The 25,667-nt window shown below is 44.5% G+C and overlaps 1 protein-coding gene and 1 pseudogene across 3 annotated transcripts in view; one reads left to right on the top strand and one right to left on the bottom strand.

The window, feature by feature from the left end:
* RELN (reelin) overlaps positions 1-25,667 on the bottom strand; it is a 538,293-nt gene that overhangs the window by 26,769 nt on the left and 485,857 nt on the right. For all 3 annotated transcript variants that reach the window (XM_070071183.1, XM_051849694.2, XM_051849695.2), the window contains exons 47-51: positions 18,677-18,817; positions 17,344-17,521; positions 14,490-14,683; positions 8,085-8,341; positions 483-637 (exon numbers count right to left, since the gene is read on the bottom strand). In XM_070071183.1, coding sequence (XP_069927284.1) covers positions 483-637; positions 8,085-8,341; positions 14,490-14,683; positions 17,344-17,521; positions 18,677-18,817 — 925 coding nt within the window. The remainder of the gene's footprint in view (positions 1-482; positions 638-8,084; positions 8,342-14,489; positions 14,684-17,343; positions 17,522-18,676; positions 18,818-25,667) is intronic.
* On the top strand, positions 2,961-4,701 carry LOC103348712 (cyclin-C pseudogene; annotated as a pseudogene).

Below are 25,667 nucleotides of genomic sequence, written 5' to 3'. Positions count from 1 at the left end.
TAGATGGAATGAATCAGTTCACATAAAATCTTGGCCAAAGGCCATGTTGGCATGAATGCTAATTCAAGCCTCTGTTTTCTATAATTTTCTTTCTCCAGAAACATCCAAATTCTCTTGTAAAAAAACCAGTAGAAATAACCATTATAGCTTTAAACTTCTCTTACAGAAACAATCTGCCCAAGTCATGTATTGATTTAATTTAAGGAGTTAGAATCAGTATCCTACATTTTTATTATAAATGTTTTGCTCTATCAGTATTTGACCCTGAACAGAAACACATTTGCTGTTACAAATGTTTCATCTTGAAATAGTGTTTCAATCAATAAGCCAAAAATAATTGAGTTGAATTACCACCTTAAGATTAACTTTCGTTTTTCCAAGTATAGTCAATGATGTATTGGACACTCTTTGTTTCTTTGTTTTAAATTTGTTACATTGCTAACGGATGCTAACTAATGTAATTGAGAGCCCAACATTTTCACCTTGAACTGCATAATCCAGCCTTCGGTGGGAGTCAGGTCGTGGGTCACTGCATACACCTCCCGGCCATCGTGACTCCCACACATCATGACACCGTCCGGGGAGTGGCAGAACCGTTCTACTACACAGTCATCATGGAACAGCCAATGCTCGTTCACTTCAAAAAAGACACAGGTCTCATGAAAAACTTACGATCAAAGTACTTGGGACAAATTTTCACTTTAAGTGAGAACTAAAAATGTTTTAAATAGAAATCTCTGTTTGAAAAATGTTATAGAAATTATGCAAGTTTCATATATTCCATATATACAGATTTAGGAACATAGTACTACTTCCCACCCAACCCTCCCTCCTGCTCATGCTCCAACCCTTCTTACTCTGCCCTCTCCCATTCCCACTCTTAATTTTTACAAAGATCTACTTTCAGTTTATTTAATGATCATAAAGTTAACCCTACACTAAGTAAAAGAGTCCAACATATTTATATGTATGAAGAAAAAAAAAAACCACTGTTCCTCAACAGAAGAGAAAAGGGCTGTAAACAATCATCAAATCTCAAAATGTCCATTTCACTCCAATACACTACTTTTCAGGTGCTCTATTAGATACCTGGGATCAGGGAAAACATGTGGAATCTGTCTTTCTGGTACTGGCTTATTTCACTATGTATAATGGTTTCCAGTTGCATCCATTTTGTTGCAAAAGACAGGATTTACAGATACTACACTGCACACCATCCACAGACAACACAATAATGTCAACATGTTTGTTAGACACTTGGATACTGGGAGGATTGAGATATAACTACCATCTGATACCAAAATACAAGCACGCAAGCATAAACATCAGTCCACACTTGGGAAAAAACGAGCGTATTACATGTGTTGCAGATGAAAATCAAAGAGAAATGTATAGCTAATGTTTGGACATGTTTAACATTTTAGTCAGCAGAGATCTCTCCTATATTCCTGTTGAATTATGGTCTTTTTACTTTTTAACCTGTTGAACTATTTATTTAGTGGGATATTAAGCCCTTGACTATAATGTAAATTAAAAATATGTCATCTCAGAAAAAATAAGGAGAGGGGCAGGTGCTGTGGTATAGTAGGCTATGCCTCTGCCTGCGGCACTGGCATCCCATATGGGCACAGGTTTGAGTCCTGGTTGCTCCTCTTCCAATTCAGCTCTCTGCTATGGCCTGGGAAAGCAGTGGAAGGTGGACCAAGTCCTTGGGCCCTTGCACCGTATGAGAGATCTGGAGGAAGCTCCTGGCTCCTGGCTTCTGATTGGCTCAGCTCTGGCCGTTGCAGCCATTTGAGGAGTGAACCAGCAGATGGAAGACCATTTTTACTGTTTCTCCCTCTGTCTGTAACTCTATCTTTCAAATAAATGAATAAATATTTAAAAAATAAGGTGAAAGAATTTTTAGTACATGATAAGGAAGAGAGCTACACCTATTCAAATTCTGATAGTATTACCTGGGTAATTAAAAAACTTGTAATGAGGCCGGCACTGTGGCTCACTTGGCTAATCCTCCACCTGCGGTGCTGGCACCCTGGGTTCTAGTCCCAGTTGGGGCGCTGGGTGCTAGTCCCGGTTGCTCCTCTTCCAGTCCAGCTCTCTGCTGTGGCCTGGGATGGCAGTGGAGGATGGCCCAAGTGCTTGGGTCCCTGCACCTGCATGGGAAACCGGGAGGAAGTACCCGGCTCCTGGCTTCGGATTGGTGCAGCACCGGCTGTAGAGGCCATTTGGGGAGTGAACCAACTGAAGGAAGACATTTCTCTCTGTCTTTCTCTCACTATCTATAACTCTCTCTCTCTCTCTCTCTCGCTATCTCTGCCTGGCAAAAAATAAAAAATAAAATAAAAACTTGTAATGAAATTTTTATAGCTTTGCCAAGGTATAATTGATCTGCAAAAGTTACACATATTTAAAACACATCTTTTTTTTTTTTATTGACAGGCAGAGTGGACAGTGAGAGAGAGACAGACAGAGAGAGAGGTCTTCCTTTTGCCGTTGGTTCACCCTCCAATGGCTGCCGCGGCCGGTGCACCGCGCTGATCCGATCGTAGGAGCCAGGTGCTTCTCCTGGTCTCCCACGGGGTGCAGGGCCCAAGCACTTGGGCCATCCTCCACTGCACTCCCGGGCCACAACAGAGAGCTGGCCTGGAAGGGGGGCAACCGGGACAGAATCCGGTGCCCCGACCGGGACTAGAACCCAGTGTGCCGGCACTGCTAGGCGGAAGATTAGCCTGTTGAGCTGTGGCGCCGGCCTAAAACACATACACCTTGATGAGTCTGGACTACGTACACACCTGTGATCTGTCCTGCAATGAAGGTACTAAATTTTCCTTACAGTCTTTGTGTTATGGGCTTTTTTTTTTCTTTTTTGTTGGAGGGACAGTAAGAACACCAAATCTGAGATCTTGTCTCAACATATTTTAAAGTGAACAATGCTGTATTGTTAACTATTAGATAGTATGCTACCCAGCACAGCTCTAGAACTTATTCATCCTACATACAGGAACTTCATCCCATTGAAAAGTGATTACCCATTCCCCCCTTCCTCAGACCCTGGTAACCACCCTATTGTATTAGGTAAACGATTTTCAGGGTTCAGAAATGGTTTGAGGGAAATTACAATTTATTAGGCAAATCATAACAATTGTGCAGCTAAACTTAACTGGGAAAAAAGTATTACTGATTCAATCTCATTACTTATCATTGGTATTTTTAGGTGTTTTCTGAATAGGAATGTTTTTAAAATGTATTTATATTTTTGTGTGTATGAGAGAGAGAGAGAGAGAGAGAGACAGACAGACAGACAGACAGACACCCAGAGTGAGGGCTCACATTCACTGGTTTACTTCACAAGTACTAGAACTGGGTAAGGCCAAAGCTAGAAGCCAGAAACTCAATCCAGGTCTCTCACATGGGTGATAGAAAGCTAATTACTTGAGCCATCATCTGCTGCCTCCCAGGGCCTGCATTGGCCGGAAGCTAGAGCCAGGAGTCAGAGCTGGAAATTGAATGCAGGTACTGATACGGGATGCAGGCATCTTCACTGCCGGGCTAAATGCCAACACTGCTTAGGTATCTGGCTCTTCACAAGTCAATCTGGACAAGGTGTCTGTGTTCAGGAATCTGTCCATTTCTTTTAGGTTATCAAATTTGTGTATAATTATTTATAATAATCGCTAACAATATTTTGTATTTCTGTGGTGGTCATTTTAATGTCTCTCTTAATTTGGGAAAAATGAAAATAAAGTATTATAAGGAGATTATTTAAGAAACTGGGATTAGGTTGCTGCCACAGGGCAGAGCTGAGCGGGTCTGATGGAAGAGTGTGGTTATCAGGCCAAGTCTATAGCCACTCTGCTGGGAATCTGTGTTCCGTGGCAGGGAATCATGGCAGAGATCCTACTATTTTCACCGGATTTTGGATAAACAAGATTTGTTGAAGGGACCAAAAGCTTCTCTTGGAACAAGAGAATTGGGCATTATCAATATTATCAGTACAAATGTCATCCAAACCTTACATTAACATTTTAAGACAACATGTTAGTTAACACCACTGTTAGGTGTATATCAAGAGATTCTAAGCCAGGTGCTCCCTCAAAGTGTAGACCCCGTACAGGGGCTCCTGCATCCAGAGTAGAAGAATTCTGGAGCGGCCTCACATGCAGGATTGATTTCTGCCGCTACTTCTACATTAAAAACCGGATTTCCATCTGCCTTTCTGTGCGAGTTTCCTTATAGGATGATTCATACATTAGGGTGTGGATTCTGTCTTTCAAAGCTAATGGACTGTTACTTGACAGTACACCATCCCTATAGCCTTTGCCCCAGTGGGCAGGATGTCGGCCAGGAAGACATGTTGCTTCCCGTTGCCTGGAGGAGAGAGCATGCTACCTGCAGAATAAACACCCCACTGCCTGCTGTATCCTCCTCCCGTGACAGTGTCGTCCTGCCTATGTGTAGTCGGCGTTAGAGAGCAGACACAGGCCAGTCTGTGGGATGCTGAGCTTTCTGTGCATATGGAGAAGGTTCTGGAAATCACCAGCTGCTATTTTACAGCTCTATGAGCAGTGGAAGAATTCTGATGCGAGAAAAGAGATGTCAACCATTCCTAGTAAGATGCCAAAGCCGAAACCACCCTCAAACAGGGACGGAGAGTCGGGTCCAAATGGAAATCAGAACATTAGCTCCGGCCAATCTTAGAAGATTCCAATGAGCTCTGGGGTGGAGCCCTGGGAAAGAAGCCTTGGGAGAGATCACAGTGATGTCTTTAGTGGAACAGAAATGAAGATGAGCAGCTTGTTTCTGTCAAGCATATCTGGAATTTTGATTTGGAAAATCCAGTTTTTCCTTACCATATCGTCAGATATTGGGATTTAAGGTGTTCACAAATCAAGGGTAAACAAAGGATTTATTAAGTTAAGTTGCCATCCTCATATAAAACTGCAAGAGTAAAAGTAAGTTCTCTAATTTACAAGGAAAGAAATTAGGATTTTCCCTAAAATAATCATGTCCTAAGTTTACTTCTGCAGCATTCTTAGTGTTTGGTTATTCATGTACGGTTATTTTAAACACTGTGGATCTAAATCAGATCCAGAGTTAACACTCTGAGGAAAGGTACTTGGTTAATAGAAATAGATTTGTTTGGAAGAGTCAAAAGAAACGAAAGCATCAAGACCATGCATTGATGAGTACACAGTACATTCAATGTGTACTCAGAAAGGTCAGAAATGGAATCCAGTGGAAGATTGGTTCTAATTCACAATATTCTTCGATTTTATAGGTCCAATGTTTCTCTAAAAGTTTCTGGTTAGCCGCAGCATCTACAACATAAAGGAACTGGAGCAACTGAGGGCTGGGGACCCCTGTGCAAGCAGCAGCACTGGGTGGCCTCAGAGGAGCCAGAGAGGAGATAGAAGACTGCAACTGTCATCCAGCCTTCACCTTTCAATTCTGTCTAAGCACACACAGGCCTGCAGAACAAGCAGCTTATCTCTGGGATTCCATGGCTACTGCACTCGCATCATTGTGTCTTCAGTCCAGGGGATTTGGAACCATGTTTAATGCTACATGACAGGAAGAGTCCAAAGGCACAGAAATCGGAATTCCAGGGAGAACACTCCGAGCCGGTTCATTTTGGGGTGTCTATTTTATGCGAGAACTCTGCAATCCTGATGAAGGAGGATTCATCAACCAACTGTCCATCTCCTAGAAACTCTACTTTTGTCAGCACATGCCTTGGTTTCTAGGAACACCATTTTCGCATGACAGACAGGAATCGGAAAATTCATTCTTTCAACATATGGCACCAACAAAGCCTCAAGTAAAAAACAGTATTTAAGGTTCTTGGAAAGCTACTTTGTATTTGCTTTTATTCATACTGAGTTCAAATTGCTCTATGAATGTAAACCACGGAAAAAAAAAGAAATGAATAATTTAGCCAAGTTCTGAAGCAGATATACATAAGCAAATAAGGGAATGAGACTACTTAGTGGGGAAGGACATTTTAAGCTTTTTCTATTTACAAGGGTGATTTTTAGTAAATACAGATAAAGAAATAACTGTGCCATTTTATTTATGAATAAATGAGTTCATGAAATTAAGTAACCCAAATATTTAGCAATAGGCAAATGATAAATCATGAGGACTATAAGATAGCTATTACAATTTTACTTTCAAAGGGTTCTAAGGAAATAGGGAGAGGATCAAGATTTAATTCTAAATGAAAAAACTCATCAACATATAATGTAAGTCTGTAATTTTTGCAGAAGTATGCATATATAAATATGTGTGTAGATACCAAAGGCTCTCAGAAAGCATGCCACAGTAGTGAGAATGGTCATCCATTGGGTAATTTTTATTTTTATCCTCAAGATTTTCATATTTTCTCAGTTTAACACTTTGGTGAACATGTGTTACCTTTACAATGAAGCATTAATAATTCAGTGTTTCAAATTATTAAAATTCCTTAAATTGTAATGTTTTCCAGCCTATGCCATTCCCCTGGAAGGTTCTTCTCAGTCTTTAAACAAAAATTATTATTGTAAAATTATCCAGATTGTTCTGGGCATGATGCTGGGGTGAGTAGGGTGTTGACACCCAGTGCCACTGTCCGCTTCTACGGTGTCTGTCTCCACTGTTGAATACACTTCTGTTGGTGATCGGAGAGACACAAACATCTCTGTTTTCCCTGAAGGTACTATGTTTTCAGTGGTGCAGCTAGGTATGTAGAAGACTAGGAAACATACTTCATGGAAGGCATCTTTTTTTAAAAAAGGTGACCAGGATAGGGCCAATGAAATGAAAGCATGGCATGAAAAATGAGACTTGTGGGAGGAGGTCCTGAGCCATGACAAGCAAGACCTGGGCCATGATCTGAAACAGGAAATGCCATCCCACGTGCCTCTCCCCTGCGGCAGAACCAAAACATTCATCTTGGGATAGGGAAATAAGTGATCAGGCCATGTTGCTTTTCTACCCACCACAGGGAACAGGAAACACACAAGTGGAAGTTTTGTCCTACTATTTATCAAGATACCCTGGCTGGCTTCAGCGACAGGAAGGGTTCAGTTACCGTGTCAGCCAGGAAGGTTGACAGGAACAGGACTGTGCCAGCCTTCTCAGCGTCTCTATGCCCTCAGAACATCTGCAAAGCCTCACACTTCATTCTGAGAAGACCCAGATCCAAAGACCCCATTTCCAAATCAAAGCCACAATGAGGTTTCACCTCACCTCCGTTAGAATGGCTTTCATGAAGAAGTCAACAAACAGATGCTGGTGAGGATGTGGGAAAAAAGGTACCCTAATCTACTGTTGGTGGGAAGGTAAACTGGTACAGTCACTGTGGAAGACAGTAGGGAGATACCTCAGAAATCTGAATACAGACCTACCATATGACCAGCCATCCCACTCCTGGGAATTTACCCAAGGGAAATGAAATCAGCATATGAAAGAGGGATCTGTACCCCTGTGTTTATTGCAGCTGAATTCATAGTAGCTAGGATGTGGAATCAACCCAAATGTCTGTCAACTGAAGACTGGATAAAGAAATTATGGGATGTATAGACCATGGAATACTACACAGTGGTAGAAAAAAAAAACAAAATTGTGTCATTTGCTAGAAAATGGATGAAACTGGAAAACATCATAATTAGTAAAATAAGCCAGTCCCAAAAGGACAAATACCGTATGTTCCCCCTGATTTGTGACAGCTAATAGAGCACCTAAAAGCTAATGTTTGGAAGTGAAATTGACACTTTGAGAAGCAATGATTTTGGACAGCCTTTGTCTCAACTGTTGAGGAACAGTTTTTTTCCTTACTATTTGTTGAACTCAACATAGAGTTAATCGTATGTGTATACAGTTAATTGCAAATAGATCTTAGTAAAAGACAAGAATGGGAATAGGAGAGGGAGGAGGAAGAAGGGAGGGAGGGCAGGTAGGTGGGAAGAATCACCATGTTCCTAAAGTAGTACTTAGGAAAGGAATGAAGTTTGCACTCTGTAAATAAAAGGTTTCTGGGAAAACTAACACAAAGACGGCATTTCACCCCCCGGGGGCTTGACTTGGCACCACTGAACACTCACCGGCAGTCTTGTCCTCCATGAGCATGTCGAAAGCGATCCGCCCCACGGGGCCGGCGTCGGCCGGGGAGCGCTCGTGCTGCGGCACTGGCGCCGCGCTGAACGTGTCCAGCATCACCGTGCGCTGGTCCGCAGAGCCCGAGATGAGGACGTTGTCGACCGCCCAGTCGTTCTGATCCAGGCCGTCATGCCTGGGCTGCCACCAGCGGAAGCGGGTGGCGATCTCTTTAGCATCAGGAGGGAGGAGGATATTCACGAATCTGGAGGAAAATGATGGGAGGCGGGGGGGATGACCTGGTCAGGTATCTCAGGTGAGTGGAAGATTGCCGGGCAGCAATGACGGGCTGCAGGCCACACGGCGGGGAGCCGAGGACTTAGCTAAGATAATTTGTAGAGACCATGATTACAGTGTAATAAGAATGTATTGCATGTTTCACAATAGCTAGAAGATATTGAACCTTCTTACCACAAAGAAATGATACCTGTTGATGGTGAATGATATTATCCTGATACCATCATGATTCTTATTGTCTTGATATGATCACTATATAATGTATGCATGTATCAAAATATTACACCATATCCCGTAAGTATAATTATTATATGTGAATAAAAAAAAAAACCCACCTACAACAAACCCTCCTTACCTGGCTTGATTTTATGAAATCCCAGGAGTTATGAGCATGGGGAAATAGAATGTAAACAGCTTTTTTTTTTTTTTTTTGACAGGAAGAGTGGACAGTGAGAGAGAGAGAGAGAGAGAGAAAGGTCTTCCTTTGCCGTTGGTTCACCCTCCAATGGCCGCCACGGCCGGTGCGCTATGGCCGGCACACTGCGCTGATCCGATGGCAGGAGCCAGGTGCTTATCCTGGTCTCCCATGGGGTGCAGGGCCCAAGGACTTGGGCCATCCTCCACTGCCCTACCGGGCCACAGCAGAGAGCTGGCCTGGAAGAGGGGCAACTGGGACAGAATCCGGCGCCCTGACCTGGACTAGAACCCGGTGTGCCGGCGCCGCTAGGTGGAGGATTAGCCTAGTGAGCCGCGGCGCCGGCCGTAAACAGCTTTGAGTATCCTGGAGCTACCCACCTGAGGAGCACAGTGGACTGTGGCTTGCTGCATGGACTGAGACCAAGACTACTATGGACATTATTAGTTGTCAGTGGTACTAACACAACCTGGTTTACAAGCTTTATTAAACACATGACACGAAGGGGCAGTGTTGTGGCCCAGTGGGTTAAACCCCTGCTTGTGACTCTGGCATCCTATACCAGAGTGTGGGTTCAAGTCCCAGCTGCTCCACTTCTGATCCAGCTCCCTACTAATGCACCTGGCAAGGCAGTGGATGATGGCCCAAGTGCCTGGGCCTCCACCACACCCATGTGGGAGAGCTGGATGGAGTTTTCTGGCTCCTGGCCCAGACCTGGCTGTTGCCGGCCATCTGTGGGAGTGAATCAGAGATGGAAATTCTCTCTCTTGGCCGTGGCTCACTAGGCTAATCCTCCACGTGCAGGGCCGGCACCCTGGGTTCTAGTCCCAGTTGGGGCGCTGGTTCTGTCCCGGTTGCTCCTCTTCCAGTCCAGCTCTCTGCTATGGCCCAGGAGTGCAGTGGAGGATGGCCCAAGTCCTTGGGCCCTGCACCTGCATGGGAGACCAGGAGGAAGCACCTGGCTCCTGGCTTCAGATGGGTGCAGCGCGCCAGCTGTAGCGGCCATTTGGGGAGTGAACCAACAGAAGGAAGACCTTTCTCTCTGTCTCTCTCTCTCACTGTCTAATGCTGCCTGTCCAAAAAAAAAAAAAAAATTCTCTCTCTCCCTCTTCTGTCATTCCAACTTTCAAATAAATAAGTTGTAAAAAACAAAGCAAAACAAAATAAAACAAAATCACCACCAACAAAAACCATGACACTAAGAAATGGCCAATGAGCAATGAGCTGACAAGCACAGCAGTCTATCCCTGGCTCAGTCACTAAGGACAGATGGGGGAAGAGTGGCTCCATGTCCCACTATGACCTTTAATCAGTCAGACAGGAGGTCAGAAATACCCCTTAAACACAACTATGCTTTAAAAATCCATGAAATGTCTTAAATTGTTTTGAATTTATTTATATTGACAATGCATAAGGTCTGTTGGGGAAAATAATTTCCTGAGGCTTACTGTCCTTTGCATCAAATATTGTCTTTTGATCTACACCAATCCATCTCCCGCAGTGTCAAGCCCAAGTTCATCCACGAAGAGTCCCCTTGGACTGAGGGTTTCAGTGGCAGTCACTTTGGTCTGTGTCTTACACATCTTTGCTTCTTTTTCACAACATCTCCTGTTGATTTTGTTTTGCCTCCCTTTGTGTGTGTGTGTTTCTGAGATACCTTGGCCAGAAGGCTGGGCTGTGTTTCAGATTAGAGCCAACCAATATTCATTCAAAGCCATGATGCTTCCAGTTGGGTTTCCAGACTGTGTTTTTAAAACATCTTTTGGGATTGTGCCTATCATTTTTTTTTATTTGACAGGCAGAGTTGGACAGTGAGATAGAGAGACAGAGAAAAAGGTCTTCCTTCTGTTGGTTCACTCCCCAAATGGCATTCCCGGCCGGCGCTGCGCTGATCCGAAGCCAGGAGCCAGGTGCTTCCTCCTGGTCTCCCATGCAGGTGCAGGGGCCCAAGCACTTGGGCCATCCTCCACTGTCCTCCCGGGCCACAGCAGAGAGCTGGACTGGAAGAGGAGCAACCGGGACTAGAACCGGCGCCCATATGGGATGTTGGTGCCGCAGGAAGAGGATTAGCCAAGTGAGCCAAGGCGCCGGCCCCTGTGCCTATCATTTTATGCACCATTTGGGCCATGATGGCTGAGTGTGTCTTGGTTGGGGGAAGTGAAGTGCAGTTTGTGCCTCTTGGGCCTTCATCTGTGCGGTCCCTGGCAGCTTAGAGCCCACTGCCCCTTTGGCAAGTCCTTCCCAGAGTTCATTTTGCCAACGCTGAAGCTATTCTGCCCTCTCTTCCTTTGTATACTCTCTTTATGAGATCATCCTATGATTTACTGCCACTGAGTTGGCATGTTTGCCAAACCTTTTAAAGGGGCTAAATAGCATCAGGACTTTATCAGTTCCTGGAGGGTCTACAGCCACAATTCCTTACCCAGAGCCACAGTCTCCTGCATTGGTTTGTCTTATTTTTCCACGTCCACGTGAGTTTTCTTCCTGGGATAAATCCTTGGCAACATTTTAAAAACCCTTGGAGTGGAAATTTAAGGCTGAAAAGTCTAAATAAATCATGCCCACTGCTCCTCCCTTAGTCAAGTTGTTTCTCCTCCAGAGAACAAAGTAGATCAGACAGGTACACTCTTACTCCTTCTGCCTCTATGTCATCCTGCTTACGTGTTCAGGAACCTGACAGTCTTTATAAATCCCTCCATGCAGACCAGAGACACAGTTTAGTTGCCTTATCTTTTATCTCCTACCAAGAGATGAGTAAATTATTAGTTATTATTATTATTATTTAAAAACACGATTTCATTGTGCTCCATTTAGTTTCTGGTTTAATCAAAGTGCAGGGTTTGAATTTTTTGCTTGTGGTAGAGGTTACTGGCATCTCCTCCATGGCAGAGTTCCCTTCCTTCCTTATAACAGAGCTTATCTTTCTATCAAGGTCGCCCATAAGAAAGACAACATGTCCAGCTGTCCTTGCATCTGGATGTCGCTATGTGACTAAGTTTTAGCCAGTGGAATGTGGATGCAAAATGTGTGTGGAAAAATGGAATTTTAAAAAAATAAGTGTTTTGGGGCCAATGATGTGGTATAGTGGGTAAAGCTGCCGCCTGCAGTGCCAGAATCCCATATGGGCACTGGTTTGAGTCCCAGCTGCTCAACTTCTGATACAGCTCTCTGCTATGGCCTGGGAAAGCAGCAGAAGATGGCCCAGGTCCTTGGGCCCCTGCACCCATGTGGGAGACCTGGAGGAAGCTCCTGGCTTCGGATTGGCACAGCTCCAGCTGTCGCAGTCAGTTGGGGAGTGAACCAGCAGATGAAAGACCTCTCTCTCTTTTATGTCTCTCCTTCTCTCTCTGTGTAACCCTGATTTTCAAATAAATAAATAAATTTTTTTAAAGATATGTGTTTTGGTGTAAAATTTTGAAAGCCAAACAGTTTTTCCATAGGCATTTTCATAAATTTTTCCCCTTATATGCATGGACTTCAAAAAGTTTTTTGCACCAAAGTAAACTTTTCTTTTAATTATATTCCCATAAACTTATTAAAAGTTACATTTATTTGAAAGGCACAGAGAGAGAGAGAGAGAGAGAGAGAGAGAGAGAGAAGGAGGGAGGAAGAGAGAAAGAGAGAGAGAAACAGACATACAGAAAGATATCTTTCATCATCTGTTTCACTCCCCACATAGCTACAATAGCCAGGGCTGGGCCAGGCCAAAGCCAGGAGCTACAAACTCCATTCTGGTCTCCCACATGGGTGGCAGGGGCCCAAGGGCCTGGGCCATCTTCTGCTGCCTTCCCAGGTTCATTAGAAAGAACCTGGATCAGAAGCAGAGTAGCTTGGACTGGAACTGGCACTCCAATATGGGATGACGATGTCGCATGTGATGGTTAACCTGCTGTGCCACAATACTGGCCCCTCAAATTTTTTTTTTACCTTAAAAAATACTTAAGTTTTGATTCTATTTGTATGAACTTTTGAAGCATCCTAATATGTGCCCTGTTAGAAAGTGTCCTTAAGGGCAGGCAGCAGAGGCTAGTGTTGTCGTACAGCAGATTAAGCTGCTGCTTGCGATGCCAGCATCACGTATTGGAGTGCTGGTTTGAGTCCAGGCCGTTCCACTTCCATTCCAGCTCCCAGCCAATGTGCCTTGGAAAGTAGCAGAGGAAGGCACCAGTGTGGATGACAAGGATGGAATTTCTGGATCCCTTGCTTTGGCCTGGCTCAGCCCAGGCTTATTGTAGGCATTTGGGTTGTGAGCCCGCAGATGGAAGACTGATCCCTCTCTTTCTCTCTGTCACTTTGCTCTTCAAATAAACATATACATCTTTGAAAAAGGGGAGAGCTAGCACATGTTTCTTGCCCCATCCTTCTTTCTGCTGGCTGGCACAGGGAAGGGTTGGTTGCCCTTTCAGACCGTGAGATGGAAGTTGCAAGGTGAGTGTGGAAGAACAAGTCAGAAGGAACCAGGGTCTAGGTCTCTGATGCTTGCAAAGCCACGTAGGCAGTCCTGGACTACTGATTGTGAGGTCAGATTTATGAGAGAGAGAGAGAGAGAGAGGGAGAGAGGGAGGGAGAGAGAGAGAGAGAGAGAGAGAGAGAGAGAGAGAAAGTTTTGTGGATGCTCTTTTGGGTTTTCTGTCATTTACAGCTAAACCTGTTCTTAACTATATATATTGAACTAAATGATTATTAATAAGATTCTTTTTATTTTACCCACATTTACACCTGTACCTGGCTTGTCACAAACCAAAGATTATCCATGTTGCTTGATTTAGTTATATGCCCATTTTTACCATTTCTTTTCCCTAGTGATCTCTCTCTCTCTCTCTAATTAGTCACATTGATTGTGTTTGGCCTCCCATTTTAAAATGACCCATGTGGGATGTGTATTAGCCCCAGCAGTGACAATGTCAGTTTGGACACTTGCATTCTATATCACAGTGCCTAGGCTCAAGTCCTGGCTCCATTCACAACCAGCTTCTTGCTAACATGTGCCCTGGGGGGTATCAGATGCCTCCAGTAGTTGGGTCCCTGCTACTCACATGGGAGGCCTGGATTGAGTTCCCAATTCCTAGCTTTGGTTTGCCCCAGCCCTGGCCATTGCAGGCATCTGGGGAGTAAACCAGTGTATAGGAGTTCTCTGTCTAAAATAAAATAAAATAAAATATTTTTAAAAATTCCCACATCATTTTTATTCAAGATCTTTAAATAAGAGGCTTTGTGCTTGCTTTGGCAACACATATACTAAAATAAGAGGTTTTAAGATAGAATCCAGGCCTCTTCAGGGTATTTCTATTTTACTGTATATGTTGGTTTTCTAGCTCCAAATTTTCTAGAACTGAGAAAACACTATATAAACAAATAAATACTTGCATTTCTGTTTCTCCTTTCCCAAAGTGATACTGAAATTAACTATCATATGCTCATTCGTTTCTATGGGTGCTTGAACCGGGTTTATTCATTGTTGATGTTGTAAATAGCATATCTCATTTGATTCTGGGATGTGAAAACTAATTGTTCTTCAGATAAAATTCAAACCAGCTATTTATGTAGTTTGTAAACCTATTTTCACATTGATTCTAGAGGGAACCTGTGCTGATGAGTAAGGCGGAGAGCTCTTCAGCCCCCAGTGATGGGTTTGCTGGCCAGCCTTACCCAGCACCTTTGCTCCACAGGTTAGCTGTTACAGACAAAGCAGAATACCAACCCGGGTTTACTGTACTGGTCATAGAAGATCTCCATCAGCAGGTTCCAGGTAATGCCTCCGTTGACAGAATATTCCAGAAGAACACCTTGGTTACGGTTGTTGGGTGAAATCAAACACCCGTACATGAAGTAGAACTGGATGAACTCAGCATTGGTGAGGTTGAGATCCACAGTGACTAACAACCGACTACAACCCTAGGGATGAGGAACAGAACACAACACACAGATACAGAGAAAAGGAATACTTATAGATTATAGATTGAAAATTGATTATGGATTAAACATTGTCTTTGGTTTCCATCCCTTCTATATTTCTTTTGTAATCCAAGTCCCATGGAACTGAGGCACTGACTTTCTCATCTCTTCTCTAGGTGTGCTAGCTCCTAAAATGTTGCCCAGTGCACACCAGTATCCAGAAATTATCTACAGAACTTTGAAATTTCAGTATTCAAGACTTATAAGGGAAATGTATTCTAAGGAGATTTTCTTCTACTTTTTATAAGCAAAATAAGAATGAGAATGAAAGAAACTGCTCTGTTTGTTTTTTAGTTAAACTATTTGCTTGCAATCATTGGCATTCATTACATTCTTAACCAGATATCAGCTATTAATTGGATAGCATGTTCAGATCACAATTTTAATACAAAAGTTTCAAATAACCACATCTGAAACTTTCAGTGTAATTAGAACTAATAGTCATAATTTTTAAAATTTAAACTTTTATAGATTTTAATGTCATTGATATAAATTCAGTAATTAATACTGAGAAGTAGATATTTACTAGTTGAACATAATTGGGAAATCAAGCCCCTTAAGAATTCCCACTAAGCTAGGAAGAGTAACTTACTATTTTAAATTCTAAAAAAGTTTTATTTATTGATTTATTTGAAAGGCAGAGAGAGAGAGAGAGAGAGAGAGAGAGAGAGATTTTCCAGCCATTGGTTCACTCCCTAGATGCCCACACTACAGCTGTGTCTGTGTCAGGCTGAAGCCAGGAGCCAGGGATTCCATCAGAATCTCCCAGGTGACCGGCAGGGACCCAAGCACTTGGGTCACCATCCCCTGCCTTCCCAGGCATACTAGCAGGAAGCTAAGGCAGGACTGGATATTAGGTACTCAGATATGCGATGTGGATATCCCACACAGCAGCTTAACCCCTTGTACCACCCCAGGAAGAATATCTTGAACATTGCATTCTTACTGTTGATTACAGAAATCACAAATGGTAGGGCTGGCATTATGGTGTAGCAACACCAGCACCATAGGGGTGCTGGTTCAAGTTCTGGCTGCTCCATTTCCTATCCAGCTCCCTGCTAATGCACCTGGGAAAGCAGAGGAAGATGGCTCAAGTGCTTGAGCACCTGCACCCATCGGGGAGGCCCAGAAGCAGCACTTGGCTCCTGGCTTCAGCCTGGCCCAGCCCTGGCTGTCAAAGCCATATGGGAAGTGAATCAGCAGATGGAAGACTTTCTCTCTCTCTCTAAATACGCTTTTCAAATAAACAAATAAATCTAAAAAAAAAAAAAAGAAGAAGAAGAAGAAGAAGAAAGAAGTCCTAAATGGTGAGTGTCCTCCTGTTACTCTTGGACTAAATCCTGAATATAAGTAACACACTTTAGGGGCAGGTGTTTAGAGCAGTGGGAACAGACTGCTTGGGACGTCTGCAACCTGGACAAGAGTGACTGTGTTACACTTGATCTTAGCCAAAAGGCCTTATGTTTCTGTGTGGGAGCAAACTGTTGAAATCTGTACTTAATATATGCTAAACTGATCTTCTGTATATAAAGAGAATCGAAAATGAATCTTGATGTGAATGGAAGGGGAGAGGGAGTGGATAAGGGGAGGGTTGCGGGTTGGAGGGACGTTATGGGGGGGAAGCCATTGTAATCCATATTCTGTACTTTGGAAATTTATATTCATTAAATAAAAGTTAAAAGAAAAAAGAGTGACTGTGTTCTGGTTCAGTCTGTGTTCCCAATTCCAGCTGCCTGCAAATGTTCACAAAGTTAGGTCCCTGCCAACCATCTGGGAGATACAGATTGAGTTCTTGGCTCCTGGCTTCAGCCTGGGCCACTGCTGCCTGTTGTGGGTATTTGATAAGTGAACCAGCAGAGGGGAGATTTCTGTCTCCCTGCCTATAAAATAAGTAATAAATAAAAAGCACTACACTTCATTGGCACAAATGTAAACCCTAAGGTAGGCTATGGTAGAAAAATAAAAAGTCGATCATGAATTTGTGGATTTTTAAAATCTGCCTTTTTAATCTTGGCATTGGAGGAATTTTATTTTTAAACAAAGTCATCTTTAGCAGCAATGTAGAGTGACTGTAAAGCTTCCCAAACAAAATTCCTAACGTTGCTGCTGTTACCCACAGAATAATATGTTACACATACAAATGTCTACTAATCACTGCCAAGTGTTATTTAAAAAATAATTTATAGAAAGGATTAATTGTTTGTGACAAATTCAAGATCCATCCTAGCTCATTTTCCAGGTTTTTGGCTCCTTAAATTCAAACCAGAGCTCTGCCCAGATGAAGGGCCCGTGCAATGTGCATACATTCTCTACCAGGATGCCAGTTCATTTAAATCCTTTCTAAATGTGTATTGAAACATGCCCGGTGCTAACACTCCCCTGCATAATTAAATTGTTTCAAATGATTTGTGGCAGGAACACACTGGGAATAATTAGTATCTTCTGCCTTGTCTACAGTTGCAAGTTCAGATTGGGGTTGTGCATTTCGGGTCCCCAATCCTGCATCATCTCCTACTTGCTCATTAAACTTCAAAAGAGACTCAGCTACTTGGGGGTGCTTAGAGGGTACAGCAGTGAAGAACCAACAGCCAAACACTCACCCCGCTGAAGTGGAGAGCCATTCCCGAAGCCACGGCTCCACACACCGTGCTCAGCTTCCCTCCGTTCACAGTCAGCCAGTTCTGGTTGGAAGGAGCCCGATTGAAGTTGTCTTTGAGTTGCGTTGGAAGCGGGGTCTCTGGCTCATCGCAGTACAGGCCACCCCACTGCTCATCACAGCTGGTGGAGAGAAAGAGAAAAGGCAGAGCCAACATCAAACAAAGCTCCCCCAAGTGTGACCTCAAATTAGCAAAGCCCACTCTGTCTCATAGCCTGGGAGGTGGAAGGTTACTGAGGTTCACAGAACCGGTCAGAAATCACCTGCTGTCCTTTCAGGGCCTTGGGTCAGAACCAAGCTGTGAATGAATTACCTCTGTCTTTCTTAAAGTGGCAACTTGGGGTTACAGGTGGAGAGACAGAAGCATTTTCAAAGAATTTACGAAAGCCTTGTCTCTACCCAGCATAGTTCTGCCTGGCTAATAAACATTTGGAGCTACCAAACTAAGTTGGAAGGTCCTAAGAAATTGGCCTTTCTTAACAGGCTCTGGGCCAATTAGGAACCCAAGAGTCTGGGTTTTAGCTACAAAAGACACTCTGGATAGTAATGGCTACCTCCAAGCAAAGGACTGAGTTCCGTGTTCAGGGGGAGAGGGGATCTGAACGCAGGACGGGGGGCTCAGGTGGATGGGCTGAAATCACCATTCAAAGACTTCCCTGGCATGTGGAGGTCAGTGGAGGAGGGACTACGAATTCTCTGTTGACAACTTGGCTCATCCAACGGTGTCATCTTTGCAAATACACATAGATGCTTATAGCACGCACACACATGCATGCATACACACAGTTTATTTAGATTCTTCCAAAGATGTTAGGCTCTCTAGGAGTAATAAAGTAGGCTTCTTTATCACACACACCTGGAAATCGATCAGACCTTATGTACATTCTTGGGCAAACAACATGGGAACTCCAGCTACATTGCAACTAATGCATGGCACAGTGAGGAAACATACTTAGGTTGTATATTATTGTTGGCAAGAACATACTGAACTCCCGAACCTCTTCTGATGGATTTTTCCAGGATCACAGAAACACAAAAGGAAATCAAATCCAGTCCATCATAATTCAACACCCTCCTCACAAGTGAGCTCTTCCTAATCCCCAAGCGAGCATGAAAACAGGAGACTGCTCACCTCCACACTCACTCAGGATCATATTTCAGGAAAAATGCACACCCTACGGTAGCTGGGGAAGGACTGACAACCAGTTTCTGAACAACTTCCTAGATGGAAGGTGAATCAGCAGCTTCGATCGGGGAAGGGAGAAAAATCTACTTACACACAGTTTCCCTGGATGCATCTCCCATGGCCACTGCACATGTCCACACAGCCGTCCCCGATATAGACGTTATCTATCGCCCACGTCTGCTGCTTGTCGAAGGGAGCCGGCTGGTGCCAACGGAAACGCGTGGCTTGGGACCTTGAGAGAAGCAGAGCATCACAATGAAGGCCATGTGGGAAGGAGAATGTGTTCTGGGATGCAGGGATCAGTGTGTGGAGGAGGGGAACACAAAAGCACGTAATTCCTTCTCCTGTTCTGAAAAGAATGCTGCTGCTGGTGCTGCCATAATCTACACAGGATTTTGGCGAACAAAATCAAGCCAACAGGACTACAAAAGCTTGATCATCACGTATTTTGGCCAAGTGGTTTTTCTGAATGATATAAAAACAGACCACATTGGAAACTAACACTAATACTAAAACCAGAAGCCTCAGGGGGACGATGGCCCCCCACCTCCCAATTCTGTGTGACCCCAGGGCTGCTTGCTTATAACATGCAGAGTAGGACAAGATGCCTGTCACGGTGCATTTGACTTGGGCAAAGAATACGAGCTGGTTTTCAGCTTCCCACTTGGCAAACACTTGTGCAGTGGGCACACTGATCTACCTCACGTGGCACTCCTGAGAACTCTCCCAACGAAAGCCTTAGAGTTGGTATGAGGGCAAAGCAGAAGATGAAACCCAAGGTAACTGGATAGAAACTAGAGAGAGGGTTATAAACGAGACCAGACTCATTTCACATTGATTTAAAAGTGATATAAAGGCCCAAACAGTGGTTCTCCCCTCCAGAAGCAGAAATCTGTTCGCTCATTCGCCCTGTTTTGGAGGTCTTGTTCAGAAACACAAACATATGTTTTAAGAGACACTAGATGGCAGTAAAACCCAGACGGTGCCCAAGGCTCCAGTGGCTTAAATGCAAACAGGCTCTCCGAGGTGATCATCTGTGTTTATGGATCTCTATACGTTCTATCATTAAGAGACCATTAATCATCCGAGGAACAGAGACTGTAGGCAGGACATCAGAGCGGAGAACAGCAAAGACTGTACTTTCTCATGAAAAATATTTATGTAAATTTTAGAAAACAGAACAGAAATGGAGTGACATCTCCACTTTGCAGATAAGTAGTTTAGTCTGATACAGATCCTCAGAGCTTCTGCACATAGCTGCTGTCTCCTTGGCCCTTGCTCTTCAGCTCCCACGTGGCCCATCAGCAGTCATCTCGGCCTAACACCCTCCCTTTGGCATTTACCTTCAACCTCAAGATCTCTGATTGAAAAAAAAGGAAGGGAGACTGGCATTGTGGTGCAGTGTGTTAAGTTGCTGCCTGTGATGCTGGCAACCTGTACAGACGCCGGTTCGAGTTCTGGCTGTTCCACCTCCAATCCAGCTCCCTGCCAATGGCCTAGGAATGAAGCAGAAGATGGCCCAGGTGCTTGGGTCCCTGTCCTGTACTCATGTTGGGGGCTCAGATGGAGTTCCAGGATGCTGGTTTCGGCCTGGCTCAGCGCTGGCCATTGTGTCCATTTTTTTTTAACAGGCAGAGTGGACAGTGAGAGAGTCTTCCTTTTTGCTGTTGGTTCACCCTCCAATGGCCGCCGTGGCCGGTGTGCTGCGGCTGGCGCACCGTGCTGATCCGAAGGCAGGAGCCAGGTGCTTATCCTGGTCTCCCATGGGGTGCAGGGCCCAAGCACTTGGGCCATCCTCCACTGCACTCCCTGGCCACAGCAGAGAGCTGGCCTGGAAGAGGGGCAACCGGGACAGAATCCGGCGACCCGACCAGGATTAGAACCCGGTGTGCCGGTGCCGCTAGGCGGAGGATTAGCCTATTGAGCCACGGCGCTGGCCCAATCTCTCTCTCTCTCTCTCTCTCTCTCTAACTCTTTCAAATAAATAAATAAATACCTTTAAAAAATAAATTGAAAGACCTCTCTTTGGTCCCCAAGGCTCTGCCAGAGCTGGGCCCTCTCCTCTCCTCCTCCATCCTGGCCACTCATCTCTGGAGCATGGCATCTCAGTTCCCAAGGCACAACAGACTCACTCTCTCTCTCTCTCTCTCTCTCTCTGCCCACCCCCGCTTCCTGGTAAGCTCTATGTGTATTTCTGGTCTCAGAGGAAATGTCAGGTTCTCATATAGACATTGTCTTCCAGATCCCTTTTAAAAAGATATTTTCCATGTTATTTTCCCTCATAGCAAAGTATTCTCTTTCTTTCATAGTGTTTGTCAGAGAGAGCCATGCACTGACTTGCACACATGCTTCATACACGTCTGTCTCCTGCCCAGATCAGAGATTTATACAGGAGCTGGTGGCTTGCTGATCACAGCCTGTGTTTAATCCCAAGCTGGGCAACCACTCAGCGGAGAGATTGCACAGAGGATGTAGGAGCCAGACCATGCTGGGGTGCTGACAGCCACAGGGTTAGGGGCTCTCTAACCCTGACCTCTGTTTGGGAGACTCTCCGGCATCCTACAGGAGAGAACACAGAGGGAGGTCACATGAAGAATGTTCTAAAGCCAGAGCCAGCTGACAGAAGGCAAAGATAAGCCAGGGGCTGGAATTTCCAACTCTGGCACTTACAAGGTCTGCCTGTTGTGAGTAACTTAATACACACAATGACAGCATTAAATTAGAAAATTTTGAAGGCCCTTTCTTAGAGGTGATGATCTTAAATTTTAGATATTTATTTGAGAGAGAGAGAGAGAGAGAGAGAGAGATCTCCCATCTGCTGGTTCACTCTCCAAATGCCCACAACAGGCAGGACTGGGCCAGTCCAAAGCCAGGAGCCCAGAACTCAACCTGGTGTTCCATGCAGGTGGCAGGGACCCAAGTACATGAGCCATCACCTGCTATTTCCCAGGGTGCACTTTAGCAGGCAGCTGGAATTAGGAGTGGAGTCGGAACTTGAACCCAGGCGCTCTGCTTTGGGATGCAGATATCCTGCAGGTATACTTGCAAGAAATGCCTACTCCTGGAGATGATGATAAAATCCAGTAGCAATATGTCTGTGAAACAAGGATCTCACAACTCTGTGCTAGTATTTTATAAGAAGGGGGGACATTCCCTGGAAGGGGAAGAGCTGGAATAGAAGTTCAGAATGAGAGTCTGGAAGCTGACTTCAACCTCTCTGTCTTTCAGCAAGACTCCTTATTCCCAGCCCTGCCACAACTGCACCATGTGAAGGGTTCCAAATCACTTATGTTTATGTGCTGACACTTCCCCATCTGCAGATCTGCGAAGACACCACTTCCTGCCTCCCAAGGGTGTTGTGAAAATTAATTACTTCATGTTTACCGAGACCTGCGAGTGTCTCGGCGAAGGTCCCTCTGCAAGTGCCATCACTTATCCTGAAGGTTCCCCATAATGATGGCCACCACCAGCTGCTCCTTCTCAGAGCTGGGGTGGGGCGGGGGTGGGGAATGGCCCCAGAGCACATTCTCGCTTTTCCATATCCTTGAAACCTTTTCCCTTGCTTCGTTTCTGAATGTATACCAGCTCTTCCCCGTCTCCAGCACACGGTAGGTATGACATTGAGTTTGTTCCGTAAATGTTACTGCCAAGGGTATTGGCCCCCTGCGGCCTCCACAGCTTTTTGTGTATTTGATATACTCAGCAGACTTCAGGATGACTGTCTGCCCTGACGTTGTCATTGTCATCATCACCATCAGGAGAAAGAGCCCCTTTGAGAGGACCCACCCATGCTTGTCTTAACCTTTTCAATCTTCCCTGTACTCCCAGAGAGACGTGTAAAATATTCAGGCCCAGAAAATGCAGCCCAACTCTCCCACTCTGCCAGTGAAGACAGATGAGCTGCCCTGACCTGACTCACACAATTTCGGGAGCAAACCTGAGGCAGGATCTCTTGTCTTTTCCTTCCTTTGTATTCCCACGAAGTAAAGCTTTCAAAACTCTATCACAACCTCTACAACATTACCCCACCCTTACTGGTACCCATGATTAGGAACAGTGGTGTAGCTATGGAAGGTTGCTGTGGTGTGCACACAAGCCTATTTACCCTGACTTTTCAAAGTCACTCTCACAGGTGAACCCTTGACCTTGTGTGTTTGAGCAAGAGGTTCCATAACATGTGGGTCTTTTCAAACTGTGTCTAGTATTTGCCTTTTTATCCTAAGCCCTTCTGTAAAGGGTAATATAAAATTTAAAAATGTAAAATTTAGCATACAAATTTTCCCCATTAGTCTATTTCTCTGTATTAGAAAACAGTACAGAATATTCCAAAGAAGATACATAAATGGCCCACAAGCACATGGTAAGATGTTCAATATCATTAGTCAGTAGAGAAACAGGAATAAAAATGACAATTGGAGACAAGCTCACACCTCTGAGGACGGCTACAGTCAAACAGACAGACAATGCCAAGTGTTGGAGAGGATGTAGAGAAACCGAGTTTTGTACGTTGCTGGTAGGAATGTAAAATGGGGCAGCCTCTGTGGTATCGGGTTGTAAATTTCTCAAATATTGCCTGTAGTTACTACTGTATCCAGGAGTTCCAACTCTAGGTTTATACCTAAGGGAACTGGGAATAAGCATCCACACAAAACTCACCCATGGATATTCACAGCAGCATAAAAGGTGGAAAGAAACCTACTGTCCATCGACTGATGAACAGGTAGATCAAACCCAGCGTGTCCACGCCTTGGGATGTTGTTCAGCTGGAAGCAGGAATGGAGGACTGATGTGTACTACAATGCAGATGACGCCTGATGTTAAACTGGAGAAGTCAGTCATAAAATGCATTCTGTGATTCCATATATCCGTGACGTCCAGAATAGGCTAATACAGAATGGAATGAGTTGTTGCCTAGGGCTGGGCACAGTGGGGGCGGGGAGTGCAGCTGGGAACATCTGTTAATGGGTGCAGAATTTCTTTTAAGGAGACAAAACAGATTGTGATGATGGTTTTGCAACCCTTTGGGTTTTTAGATGTTGACTAAAAAAATCATTGAATGGGGTACCTCAAATGGGAGAATTGTTTGGTATATGAATTATATCTCCATAAAACCCTTATAAAATTTATTTATTCATTTGAGAGAGAGGGAGAAAGGGAGGAATGGAGGGAGGGAGAGAGAGACAGAGAGACAGACACCAAGGGAGTTCCCATATGCTGATTCACTGGCTAAATGTTCACAACAGCAAGGGATCAGCCAAGACCAAAGCTGGGAGCCAGGAGCTCAATCCAGATCTCTCACATGGGTAATAGGAACCCAGTCACTTCAGCCATCACCACTGACTCCCAGGGTCCGCATCAGCAGAAGCTGGAATCAGGAGCCAGAGCTGGGTGTTGAACCCAGGCACTCTGATGTGGGATGCAGGCATTGTAAGCACCAGGCCAAATGCCTGCCCTCCCTCCCTCCCTTTCTTCTTCTTCTTCTTTTTTTTTTTTTTTTTTTTTTTTTCAAGTGATGAATGTTAACGACCTACAAAGCCTACTGGTAAAATGCAAAGTTTCTTCAAGAGTTCTAATCCTCAAATCAACTGAATTCCTTCATTTATCCAAGCAGAAAGGGGGTCTTCTGGGGGACTAATGTATTGGCGGAATGAAGTCCAGGTGAGCCTGCACCTGTGCACAGGTGCACTGAGAGGAACTAAGTGAGAGGAAGAAACACGCGTCAGAGGCACAGCCTTGACTTTTTCTGGCATGGACGAGGTTAACATACAAAGGCAGAGTGGCTGGATCTTCAGCACCCTGCTACCTCCCGAAGCCATGCTTTATTAAAGCAGAGTGCTCTTAGAATAGTGGGCATGCCCTGTAACTGGGGTGGAGTGACAGCCTCTTCCAGGAGCAGCCTTTCTCAACTGTGTGCAGAGTTCATTACAGAATTGCACATTAACCGCAGGCTTATGGTACAGCACTTGTAGACAATATGCACCCAACTACATATTTCCCCGTTGCTTTCACATTTCCTGTCCGTGGTGACTGACAGAGATTCTGTATCTGGTGTTCCTGTTCTTAATCTCTCATATGAGACTTGGGTGCTGTCAGTAAGAAAACTGAGGTGGCCTGGCTCATGGCTCCCAGGACTAGGGTCCTGAAATTTCCCCCCAAGAATGGTTAGAGATCTCAGCATGGAGGTGAACTGAAGAGAGCTCACAAATCGTGTGTTCATGATTCACAGACAGGAGCTGGAGAAAAGCAAGCTCTGGAAGGCAGGCATGGGGTTGCGTGCCAGCTACAAACTCATAGGGAAACCTTCTTTTGCCAGTTACAAATCAAAGAGAATGGCTGTCACTTTAACAAAAATTATAATTTTTTTATTTTCTGAATGATAGAGATCATTATTTTCAACACATACTAACAAAGATGAAAAATTCAAACCTTTTAACAAATCAAATGGCCAACCAATAATCAGTTAATTAAATGAGTTATTACATATAATGGAACATAAGTAGTTAAGATGTTCTGATTTTTATTAATTTTGCTGGTAATTATAATCAGTAATGATAACAAAAACCACAGTGTTCTGAGTAAGTTTACTGAAGGGATAAAATGCATTAGACCATCATTTGAACACAAGGGATGAATTTGCAAAATAAGCTTTCAATGGAGAATGACATATTTAGCTTTTTTTTTCTTTGACAGGCAGAGTGGACAGTGAGAGAGACAGACAGAGAGAAAGGTCTTCCTTTGCCATTGGTTCACCCCCCCCAACGGCCACAGGCACGCTGCGGCCGGCGCACCGCGCTGATCCGAAGGCAGGAGCCAGGTGCTTCTCCTGGTCTCCCATGTGGGTGCAGGGCCCAAGGACTTGGGCCATCCTCCACTGTCCTCCCGGGCCACAGCAGAGAGCTGGACTGGAAGAGGAGCAACCGGGAAAGAATCCGGCGCCCCAACCAGGACTAGAACCCGGGGTGCCGGTGCTGCAGGTGGAGGATTAGCCTAGTGAGCCATGGCGCTGGCCTATATTTAGCTTTTATAACCATATCAATGATCCATTCAGACCATTGCATAGCAAAATATATCCAAATATCTGA

The sequence above is a fragment of the Oryctolagus cuniculus genome, chromosome 3 (assembly GCF_964237555.1).
Source record: "Oryctolagus cuniculus chromosome 3, mOryCun1.1, whole genome shotgun sequence".
Lineage (NCBI taxonomy): Eukaryota > Metazoa > Chordata > Mammalia > Lagomorpha > Leporidae > Oryctolagus > Oryctolagus cuniculus.
Note: the sequence above shows the minus strand (reverse complement) of the source record. Positions and strands in the feature narration are given on the sequence as shown.